The following is a 12,512-nucleotide window of genomic DNA, read 5'->3' on the forward strand; positions in this document are numbered from 1 at the left end:
ATTGCTAAAATCTTTGCCACAGTGATTTCCCAGTGGAGACAAGTTATATACTTCAGCTTTCTTCAAGTTAATAGGATGCATTGTTTCTGGAGATAGTCTAACTCACCCTCCCCAGTTTAGGCAGAATTTGCTGATTCAGAGGATCTAGAGGGTAGAAGTTGTCAAAAATTAGACACCCTACACCTGCATGCCTCTCACAGTATTATTACTAATATCATTTCCCTTTCCCCGCTTCTCATTTTCCTTTCATAAATAATTTCAAACCTAGCCCCACCTCCAAACTGCCAATTTCCTCCATCCCTCCTCTTGGTGCCTTTTACATTCATTTCTTCCTAAAATGGCTTCCCTCTTTTACAACCTTCTTCTCTGTTCTGAGATTATTAATACAAGTTTAAAAATATTGACTTTGTATCTCCACCCCCACCCCACCTCCCACTGTATTTCCTTCAATGTCCCCACCAGTTGTTCTGCCTCAGTAGAGGGAAGAGAAGCTTCATGCCTCAGCAGGAGACTGAGCAGGAATAAAAGATGAGCAGGGTGTAGGTATACACACCTGTGACATGGAGGAGCCAGAAGACTCTACAGCAGTCCCAAGGGCTTCTGATTTTCCTCTCCCTCAGTCTATGCAACTCTTTTGCTTCCCTCCTTGCCAATCTCTCTCTTCCCTCACACTCAGCCAGCCACATTGCTCATATCCGCTCTTTCCTTTCCCCTCATCCAACTTTGGATGCTATTAGCTTCACTTGCTAACTAACTCCTGCTCCTAGGCATGCCTATGTAGTGTGCATGTGTGGGGAGCTACTGCCTCTAGAGTCAGTTAAACCTAAAGGTTACTGCACTACTAGGGGGCAGGCTGCAACACTGAGGCCTGGCTGGTGGTCCCTGGGCCACAGTTTGAGAAATGCTACATAGGCAGTCAAGTAATCATGTGCTTATCCCTGTAATATACCATACTCAAACCTAGATATGTAGGGAAAGGGGATCTGTGTGCCATTCCAGGTGAATTAAAACAGTAGGGATGATGATGATTCCAACAATGAGGTTGCATTCTAGCATCCACTTGCGGACTGGACACAATGATGCTTCCTTATGAGTAAGCATGTACAGGACTGGGTTGCACATGACCAAGTAATTGTGAAATCTGTAAATCCAGCAGTGTCGAACAGCATATTAAATGTACTTGAGAATTCTTTAAATGTCTGATTTTCTAAGCTCCTTAAAAAATTGTGTTTGCTGTTAAAATAAAATGTGCAGATCAGATTAACTGTTGTGCTGCTTCAGTCCCCTATTGGTTATGCGGATACTTGCAAAGCAATGTCTTTAATTTCTTGTACTATTATACCTCATAAAGATTTTTTCAGGAAAGCCCCCCCAAACTAATGCTACGGTAGCATTTTGCTGTTCCAAGACATACACGTCTGTCCTCTGTGTCTAATTAATATGTATCTGCATTTTTAACACAGATAACCTTAACCTATTTTTCTAGCAGCTCAAACGTTAACAAACAAATGATGACTAAAAATCCAGAAATAAAAATCTTTCCATGGAACAATTAAAGGAAAGAGAGAAAAGAAGACTTGCATCATTGAACTAGTTGCCACAATGACCGCTCCCCGCTTAAAACGGGGGGCGCCCTTTGCGTGGACGCGTGCAGCCCCTAGATCTGGAGCGGCTCCAACAGCATAGGCTTGGTTTGCCTTCCCTCAGGTGGGATACCTGGAGGTCTCCGCCTACCTCAGTCAGTTGCCCAATCCCACCTGGGGGAAACGTTGTCAAGGAGACCAGGCCAGGTAGGGGAGGGATTACCTGCCCACACAATAGAGGGAGGATCTTACCTGGGAATCCTCACTTGGCTCCAGAGCTTCTCCCACCCTACCCACCCTCAGTTAATGTCTTATTTGCAGGTTAACTTTTCTTCACAGGTTTTGCAGGTTAACTTTTCTTCACAGGTATGTGGGCGCTGCTACGTTAAGGTCGCTGTTAAAGGGCCGGAAAGGAATTTCCCTGCATTGGCAGGTTTCGCCTTTCCCGTAGCAAAACGTCACAACTTTGGCGGTATCAGGCCTTGGGCGGAATCCTTTAGTCCATCTTCCTCTTTGCGGCAGCGATACCAGGGTTCCCCATTAAAGGGGTTTCTGAAAGGAGGCTTTGACCGTATGCCAAAAGGTCATCATTGCTCTCCCCTGCGGCGGTGGTGTAACAGGGGCAGCTATCTCTGCTTGAACATATGTTCTCCAGAGCCGGCCCATCCCCCCCCCCACACTGGATAACCCTGATGCTCCCTAGGTCCCCGGCTGGGGACTGGGGAGAGAGAACGCCCAATGCCTGAGCCAAGGTCTACCCACATTTGAAATTTAATAAAGTTGTGGCCAATTTAATCCCATAGCACGTTGTCATGAGTCGTTATTCCACATGACGGGGGGACCGTGCGGGATCTGGGGACTCCGCCTGTCCACGCAAAGCTCTTTATCTACATTTACTGGCATCCAAACCTCTATCGGATACTGCAATTGGTTAAACCCAGTCAGCCCTCCCAACTATAGGATTAACGGTGCAGAGCTTTGTGGCCAGAGGGCACAGCTATTAAGCAGGTGCCTCTTGTTAGAAATCTCCTTCTAGACTTTTGCCTCCATTATCCAGATTTCATTGGCAGCCTGCCATTCAAATTCCAGCTTGGACTGATCAGATGCCATTGCCTGGTTTAGGAATAGCCAACCTGACATTTTTAAAATAGTCATCTGCTAACACAGGGTTTGGAGAATGGAATGACAAATGCACGAGGAGAGAGCCTCCTAGGTATGCCAGTTCAGTATTCATAACTTGCAGATAACCAGGCAGCTTCTTCCACTCTGTATTCAGACAGGAGATATTTTGTATTCTTGGTTGCTTTGAGTAAACATTGTGGTTCCCCACCCCGCCATTCCTCCCTCCCTTCTTTATTCAGTCTATATATTGCCAGACTGAGGAATTGTCAGCAAACTTGTCGTGTGCAACAAATACCACTCAGATGCACCACATAATGCGTCCCTTCTTCTTTGTGTCAGACACAGTAATTCGCCTGTTATTTCTACTGGGTAAATCATACCATGAAACAATCTTCCTGCTGACAAAGAGAAGCTAAATACAGGGGGATGGAGAGGGAAGTTGTACCACCACCATCCTTTTCCATGGGAAATAAAGACACCTCTTGCCTTTAGAAAGAACAGGAGGGAATGCTGTCTTCCAATTAGTGAATGCCCCCTGACACTGGCCGTGACACCTTTCCCATACATCTGCCTACAAAAGCATCAAAACACCAGCCTTCAGAATTCCCCAGTCTGTATCACTGCAGGATAGTCAGCATTAAGATGCAGTCCATCTGTCTGGCCTTTATACCTTATGTCTTTACAGGGAAAGAACGGCATTATGCACATGACTTTGTTTGGGTGAATGTGAAGGGCTAAAGGTCAATGCTTTCAGAATTGCCAAGATGCTGCGAGTGCCCTTTTCTCAGCTGACCAGGGGATCTTGGCCTTTTGGCAGATTTAATGGCATAAATGCAATATCTGATTTGTTATCTTGACTGAAGATGCTGTCAGCTAATTTATAGTGTGCATTGGTGGGTTTCCCTCCCCGCTCTATAGAGTGTTAGGTCCTGTTGACCTGCTAGCTCAATGATTAAAAATAAATGAGGAGCACAGAGTCTTTCCACCATCACAGAACCCGGGACTATAAAAATGATCTGGAGGGATAGCAAAGTTCAGAAAGATGAGATGGGGCATAGGCTGGAGACTGAAAATGCAGAACTACCCAACAAGGATAAACATGCTTGAATGACAGTAGAGAAAGACAGGTATTAGGAGTGAAATTGTATATTATGGTAGATTCATTTAGAATGTACTCAATCTCAATTCATCACATTGCTACCTAGGTAGAGCAATTATATCTGGTTGGTGGCTCGGTAAACAATGCACAGAATCATGCATCACTTCTATCCTTTAAAAAAACAACCTATCAATGAAATCCAATTTTTCTTATCAGCTATAGATGAACGGCTACATTTTCTGTTTTAAACTGCAGTTTTGAGGTGTTCATGAATTCACAGTATGAATGGTAATGATGGACAAATTACCTGTCTACAATTATCCCTCCCCTAAAATTTGTAGCTTTGGGGGAATGTTGACCACACTGTTGACCACCCAGTACAATCTGATTGCATTCCACAGCCCTCTGAAACATGCAGGAGTTTCACAGCAGCTGGAAGGCTTCTCTGAGATTAGAAAAGCTGGACATCACTTTCCCTAAGAAATAGCTTGTGAGGGTGCAAACATTTCACACACTGCACTAATAAGTGTGCTTAATCAATGTGCATAAGATATATATCTCTCTATGTAGAAGAAGAAGAGAATAATAGATTCTATAGGTTAATCTATCTTCCTTTGACCAGGCTGGAGTGCCGAATGTTATATAAGCACTGGGAAAAGAGGCAGGCTCATTGCCTTATAACCAGCCATAAAGAACAGCAACAGCAACAATCTAATAAGTGCCTTTAAGAACCCCAAAGCACTTCACAATGGCTGTGTTAAAAAGAACAAAAAGACTAATCTAAGAAGTACAGTACAGAAGTACAGAAATGGGAAGGGAAACAAAAGCAGAGGAAAGGAGAAGGAGAGGAGATACAGAGAGCAAAGGCTTATCTTATCTAGAGGATGAGTCTCACAACCTTTTTAAGGGTCTGTCCAATACTCCTAGAATCTGTTTTCTGTCTGAGGCAGTGGACTAAGCTGAGACTTAGCACTCAGGACACAAGAAAGTAGCAGGGTAAAATGGCCACATTTAAGATCAGATGTTGCTGGCCTGGTGGGGCAGAGCCACAGCAATAGCCTCCAGAGAGCAGTGTTGCTGCTGCTCATTGGATGGAGGAGGGAAGAGGTGGCAGCGAGGTCTGGACTGTGCAAAGGCACTGGTGAGAGTGCCGGATTGGGCTTCACTGTGTGTCTGCACAGCTGGTCCTCACCACAGACTCATCCCTCCTGGTAAGTGGAAGGATGCTGCATCTCTGCCCCATCAGGAAAACTGCTGCTGGTTAACACAGATCTTAAGAGAGGCACCTATTCATTATGGTAAGAATATTCAGATGCTATCCTCCCAGCCCCAGTTTCTAATGAAAAAGTCAACAACACATATCCATAAAATTGGGCCAGCCCAGACCCTGGCAAAGGAAATTTCCATGCCTAAGGCATTGTAATCACTGGCAAACACTTTTGCACCTATTAACGTCCATCAAAGTTTATGGGAAGAGTTTCACCCCAGACATTAAAATTAGAGCTTGGAGTTGACCTAAATACCTTATATCTTCCATCAATCTATTTTCCATCCACTCATTTTGTATCTCTAAAATTCAATATAAATATGCATACTTGGCGACAGAAGCATAATTATAAAGCAGCTTTAACAAAATGCTGCAGGTAGAGAATGTTTTGCAAATAACACAGTTGACTGCTGTAATGATGGACCACTAGAGTTGGTCCACGTACAGACATGCTGGATTAATTTTGTTCTATCTTTTAACGTTTGGTTGAATTATGCCTGGGCCATTTGTATTATTTGCCACAACAATGGTCTGATAGTAAATTCATTTGTCTGATCTATGTCCCCAGAGAAATTCCAGATACGTGCTTTGTTCGGTAGGCACAGTGTTTGTGGAGGTGATAGAAGCACTCACAAAGCAATATGCTGAAAACCAAATATACCTGTCATTATGTTGATCACAACTGATTCAAAATCAGTAGCACAAAAAGAGTAACAATAGTGCAAAGCCATCTACAGTTGCGCCAAACTGATAAACTGTTCCTCTTCTATGAAATTTGCAGGTCTCTTCTATGTTTAATATGAATCATTCTCACTATCGCTGCATCAGAGGCACATGATTTTACCATTTATTTTCAGCCAAAGCAGCAGAAACATCAAGGTAGGGAATCTAGTGATCAAGCCACTTTGTCTGGGTACCAAAATTCCACAAGCTACTGTGGTCTCTAAGAAAAGCTTTACACGCCATTGATTTTATTTGGGCAGAGTAATTGAGCTGAAAGAGATTAAAGTCTCTCTAGTCATAAAGGACCTTGCTTGTTTCATTTCCTTTTGACTGTGCTGCGCTTTGTTCATTTTTAATAAAGGCAGCCACCTGCTTTGATAACAGCATCCTCAACATGCCTTTACCACTGTAGCTCTGTGCATACAGATTTAGATGTTCACCCTTTGAAGATACTGTGAGATTGTAATGAAGCACCTTGTTGCTTTAAATATCACCCTGTCGGTGGATTCAACAACATCTGCATCTTGTGCTGGGTGACAGGAAGGCCTCTTGGGGCTTGTTAAGGCAACTGACATCTGAGATCAGCAGAAGCTGCTTGGGAACTATTTAATATGAGCAATTTCTACAAGGAATGGGAGAAGCTAATATATATGCTCTGTCCAATAACAGGATAAATCCTAAAAACATGAATCCAGCTAGAAAGCCAAGGGGAATCCTTAAGAAGGAACAGACTCACAACATATACAGGAAAGGTGTTCATTGCTACTTCCAACTTTTCTGCCTGTTCTCCACAAATATAACTGGCTGTATAGCTAGCTGGGATGGGTGAATCTGCCAATTTTGGTTTCTCTCAGTTCCCACCCCAACTCCAGCACTTTTCTTAAGTTCAATTCTCCACATTTCCACACCAATTTACATTATTATTATTATTATTGTTGTTGTTGTTGTTGTTTCAAAGTCCTCATGGAAATTCATCAGCATTTTTACATAGGCAATTTCTCCACAAAAAGAATTGTACATCTTTTAAAGTCATGTAAAATAGTAAGTAAAGACAGTAATTAGCAATCATCCATGGTCCCCATCGCTAGGGAAACTATGTGCAAGTCTATACAACTGCTTTAGAACAAAATACTCCTCTTATATTTGCATTGGCATCATCCCCTTCCATACGCTCCTGTCAGGGAACTGCCATCGGCTCAGGTTGGAGAGGGGAAAAGCCGGATGGATTACAGAGAGCCCCCAAAGATCGTGGGAAGCAGCTCCTCCTCAGCGGAGGCGAGTAACCATGCCTCCAGTGGAGAGGAGCTTCAGGGCTCAGAGGAGGCAAGGCGGTGCAAGGACACCTTGCCTGGGGAGGAGGGAGGTCCTCCGTTACCCACGCCCTCCTTGCGCAGTAAGATTTCGCGCCGAGAGGGGAGGCGCAGACTGGGCGTCAAGAAACTACTTTGCTGGGGAAGGTTTAAGGACCGCCCACTCACGGATTCTGCCAGTGAATGAGCCAGCCATGGGAGAGTGGCGCTCTGGACAGATAAAGTTTATTTTGGCATCAAAAGCAAGGCTTCACAGCCGAGCAGGGAGGCATTTGCCTGCTTGCTCTCGAGCAACCCCTTGGAACCCTAATAGCTCCCTTTATCAACGTTTAGATTTTGCAATGCCTGCATAACTGCCCTGCTTTTTTGCTTATATGTTAGATATCAGGGCCCACTGGGGTCAGAAACAAATAGTATGGACCAGTTAAGCCAACAGGCAGAATCTGGAACAGGCAGATATGGGACCAAGAGCTAGAGACAGATAACATAGTTTTAAGATGGACTAGTGGTTTTCAGGTGTGGTAAGGAGATGGGTAAGTAAAATCTGCAGCAACTGGTGCTGGGAATAAAGTCTCTGGGCTGCCAAAGTCCCCAATTTGAGGCCCCTGGTGTGTTATTTGTTGTTGTTATATTTCTTACCCACCCCTCATCATGAGGTTCCCTGGGGAGGGCAGTTACAACAATTTTAAAAATACAGTATTAGTTAAAATAATCTAAAATAAAATAAGTAATCAATTAAAGCAAATTGCATTACATTATATTGCAAAACACCATTATTTACTTATTACATGTGTATTTTGCCTTTCCTCCATGGAGTTCAAAGTGTTATATTATACATGGGTCTCCTGTGTCCTCACATCAACCCTGTGCAGTACATTAGGCCAGGAGAAGGTAATTGGCCAAAGGTAGTCCAGTGCGTTTGTGGCTGAATGGTTATTTGAAACCTGGTGTTCCCAAGCCTTATGGTGAAGGAACGGTAAGAAATAAAATTTAAAAAAATAAACAAATAAATAAAAGTGAGAGCCAAGGGTGCTCACATTTCCATAGGGAGATGTCCGAGTGTCATTTCCTGAACAAAGAGACCACGAACCATTGCATACTGAAAAGATGGCAAGGAATTTCATAGGCCATATTTCCAACTTGTGACATAATGGAACAAATTGGTTTGTATGAAGGACAGCAGTCCTTAATGATTTCCCTGTCCCTCAAGTTTTGATTGTGTAGTGGTTTAAAATCAAGTTCTAAGTGAAATTTGCTTCCTCCTGACTGACGTATTTTACATGTGCTTTCTACAAGTTTTAGCTCCAGAAGGCAGTGATATCCTTTTAGGTTCCACTGCTTCATTGTTCTTAATTAGGGAAGATGTGAAGCCAACACACAAAGGCGCTTTGTTCTTTAATCCCCATTAAGTTACATTAATAAAGCAAAATGTGGGAGCTACTGGCACAAAGAAAAAGGAAAAACATTTTAAGAGAAAACCACAGATGTCAGTAATGATTAAAATGAAACACTAATTAGTAATTTCCACCAACTCAAAAGTCAATCTGCATTTTGAATGGATGTCCTTGGCTAGCTGTAATATTGACCTTAATGAATGGGGTTGTTCCCCCCCTCCCCCGCTTGGATATTTTCTTTAGTAGGAGTCAGGTCTGCGTGCAAATTAAACCAATTCTGAAGTTGCCGCTGAAAAGCAGTAATGCTAGTCTGCTGGTCAAACCATGAACTGAAAGCGCATGCATGAATATCCTGAGCATAAGAGTTTACCTTTGGCAAAGCATACTTAGGAAGCCTCATCTGCGCAAATGCATTTCTCCGATAGGACACGTAGTAATGAGGCCGGCCTCCTGATGTCAGCTGCAACATATAACATAGTTTTCTTTTATTATCAAGGTTATTATCATCACTGTTTCATTTTTCCAAAGGCAGGGAGAAAATAATAGGCAAGCTGGAAAGCGGAATGCAATTGCGGCGGTGACAGCTCAAAAATGGGACTGCAGTTACAGCAGGAGACAAAATAGGCATCATTCAGATTGTCAGCAGTGAAAACTGACAGCGTTAAGTGGCCTAACCTATTCAGATTGCTTGTACAGAAAGACAAAAGGGCACAGGAAAAGCTGCAAATATAAGTGCCTAGAAGCAGCCTTCTGAATCCTCATTTGAGCATGCAGCATTTGTAATCCTCGTGTCAGTGGTAGTTGTTCTTAGTTTCTAACAATCAGGACTTGAGAGTATAATGACACAACCTTTTATGTATGTGTCAACTTTGGGAAAACTCCCCACCCCCTTCAAACCCAAGACCAGATTGAAAGTTTTGGTCAGCTGTCTCAAGTGTACCTAAGTGCTCTGAATTTTGCAGAGTGCTTAACACTTATTGTTACATGTTTCAAGGCAATCTGTGTTTTCAACACCTGGAATGAATGAAAATTAATTTCTTCTAAACTACAAAGGAAAGCTAGCTGCAACTAAGCCATGGGTAGGTAAACTAAGGCCTGGGGGCAGGTTCCGGCCCAATCGCCTTTTAAATCCGGCCCACGGATGGTCCAGGAATCAGTGTGTTTTTACATGAGTACAATGTGTGCTTTTATTTAGAATGCATCTCTGGGTTATTTGTGGGGCATAGGAATTCGTTCATTTCCCCCCTCCAAAATATTGTCCAGGCCCCCACACTATCTGAGGGACAGTGGACTGGCCCCCTGCTGAAAAAGTTTGCTGACCCCTGGACTAAGCCAATGAAACAGACCGTCCCCTCAAAATTGGTTTAGGACAAAACAAAAGTGATACTCAGTAGCTTACACTGAGTAACATGAGTAAAAATGAATGGTCATCATCATACATTAACAACAAGGGTGATGACTGCCATATTAAATAGTATCAGTAGTGGGTTGTTCCCCCCCCCCCAGGGGTACTAAAGGGTATTCAGTACCGGCACCTCTTTTTGTTTTTAAAATGTGTGGCACTTACTTTAACAACTTCATTGTGATTACCGGCACCTATTTTTCTAGAAAAAGCACTGAATATCAGCTTAGTCTAAGCTTAACAGTTTGGCCTTTATAAACCACACAATAGACTTAACTATGCAATGCAATGCAATGCAATGCAATGTGTACTTTTGTTTGATTATGTAACAGGCAATGGAATTTACACTTTTAACAGTATGGGCAACAATGGATGTCACTTTGTTGTGGAAGAAAATTCGTTGTGGAAGAAAAAAGCAAGACAATGTATATGTCTTTTAATATACAGGAGGGCTGGCAAAAGTTCTTCTTTGGGTGGGCAGGTGCTACGGGGGAGTCAAATTCTAGCTTGGAGAGACAAGTAAGACAGTATGGCAATACAGCCACGACTCCCAGTATAATCCCAGGTCAGAAATCAGAGACCTCAGAACCTCATGAAATAGTTGGAAGCCAGATAATTTATAGCACATCTCCACTCTGCTTGCGTTTTATTTCCTTTCTCTTTGTTATGAAATGGACAGCAGCAGGAGGATAATGAAACCTGAAACTGTTCAGATATATTCTCTGGCTTTCACCTGGAACACAGCTCAGCTGAATATATCTCATCTTCATCCTTTTCGCAATAATCATAGCCCATGCATGACAATCATGCCTGATTACTCCTCTCAAGTACTCCCCTTCCATCTCTCTCCCTTACCCCTTACACTCTGAGCTCAAACTAATAGAAAAAAACTTGATTGTTCTGTTGCAATTGTGATATCAGAATCTGGCATACAAACTTAAAAACCTGGTGAGATGGAAGGATGCTCTTGGAATAAAATATGAGGTTGGCTGATTGGCAAGGAAGATTATTGCGGTACACATTGTGCACACTCCAGGCAAAACCCCTCATGACCCCCGTGTTGATAAGGTACTTGAGGTGGAGGCAGAAGGAAACAATTAGCATCCCGATGGGACCATTGCTTGGCTTTGATGCACTGAAATGGAGCATTCATGCAATCTGTTTTGTTGCAAGTGTGAGGGAAGGGAGATTAAAATTCAAGGAAGGAGGACAAATGATTTGCAATCAATCAGTGGAAAAGCTGTTCAAACCTGAACAAACACATAATCATCCTGGACAATGAGGGAGTCAGAGTCAATGTATCCTGGAAAAGGTTTACTTCTTATAGCTTCAGAGCAGTTCTGCATCCTGCAGGTGATGTACTGTGCATCTGAAATCACAAAAACAACAACAATGCCTTTAGCGGCTGAATACTCTCAACCTTACAATGAAATATGTTCCAAATATGCTTTCATCCTTGCAATAAGTTGATGCCCTTAACTAAGATTCGTCAATGTAATTCAGAAAATAGAAGTAAAGGAATGAATTGCTCCCTCCTCAGTTGCCACTGTTAGCCTACATCTAACTGGTGGTGATGGAAAGTCTGGATAGCCAGGGTCACTTTGCTAGACAGGGAAGAGATACTGGAAAAAGAAAAGAGAAAAAACTGAAACAGTGTGGTCAGAACAGCCTGTGCAGGAAACTGGAATCTCTATAATTGTTCTCCCTGCAGCCCTTCCCTACTCTAAAGATATTTCACAGTCACTGAACTCATTCTAGTTTCCATCAAAATTATTAAGTTGTTTTGCCAAAGAAGGGAAGTCCAAATTCACCTTAAAATTCTATAAACATGTTTCTGGAGGTTTTCCTTCCTTGTCAAGGCAACTCTAAGGGTTTGGTAGGGAACAGAGGTATATTTCTCTCGCCCTGACCTAGCCACTGTGATCCACGCGACGGTCATCTCCAGACTGGATTATTGTAACTCGCTCTACGTGGGGCTGCCCTTGAGACTGACCCAGAAACTCCAGCGGGTGCAGAATGCCGCGGCGAGACTCCTTATGGGGTCTTCACTGCGAGATCACATTCATCCGGTACTATACCAGCTGCACTGGCTCCCGGTGGAGTACAGGATCAGGTTTAAGGTGCTGGTTTTAACCTTTAAAGCCCTATACGGCCTAGGACCCTCGTACCTATGGGACCGCCTCTCCTGGTATGCCCCACAGAGGAACCTACGGTCTTCAAATAAAAACATCCTGAAGGTCCCAGGCCTCAGAGAGGTTAGGCTGGCCTCAACTAGAGCCAGGGCTTTCTCGGCTGCGGCTCCAATCTGGTGGAACGCTCTGTCACAAGAGACTAGGGCCCTGCGGGACCTGTCATCTTTCCGCAAGGCCTGCAAGACAGAGTTGTTCCACCAGGCCTTTGGTCAGGGCCCAGCCTGACTCCTTCCTCTGGCAACTTGCACAGAATTTTGCTCAACGGTTGCCATTAATTTGATTTTAATTAATTTTTATAATGAAATGTTTTTAGACTGTTGGATTATTTGTTTGATTATTTGATTGTTGTTAGCCGCCCTGAGCCCGGCTTTGGCTGGGGAGGGCGGGATATAAATAAAATTTATTATTATTATTATTATG

At 43.2% G+C, this 12,512-nt stretch overlaps 1 protein-coding gene and 1 long non-coding RNA gene across 8 annotated transcripts in view; one reads left to right on the forward strand and one right to left on the reverse strand.

Annotated features, from left to right (window-relative positions):
• SORCS1 (sortilin related VPS10 domain containing receptor 1) overlaps nt 1–12,512 on the reverse strand; it is a 379,912-nt gene that overhangs the window by 82,940 nt on the left and 284,460 nt on the right. For all 7 annotated transcript variants that reach the window (XM_081005905.1, XM_081005903.1, XM_081005904.1 and 4 more), the window contains exons 7-8: nt 11,151–11,269; nt 8,869–8,958 (exon numbers count right to left, since the gene is read on the reverse strand). In XM_081005905.1, the coding sequence (XP_080862031.1) occupies nt 8,869–8,958; nt 11,151–11,269 (209 nt within the window). The remainder of the gene's footprint in view (nt 1–8,868; nt 8,959–11,150; nt 11,270–12,512) is intronic.
• Nucleotides 1–12,512, forward strand: part of LOC308477429 — an 84,605-nt gene that overhangs the window by 9,433 nt on the left and 62,660 nt on the right. The window lies entirely within an intron of this gene.

The sequence above is a fragment of the Podarcis pityusensis genome, assembly GCF_964106645.2.
Source record: "Podarcis pityusensis genome assembly, chromosome: 5".
Lineage (NCBI taxonomy): Eukaryota > Metazoa > Chordata > Lepidosauria > Squamata > Lacertidae > Podarcis > Podarcis pityusensis.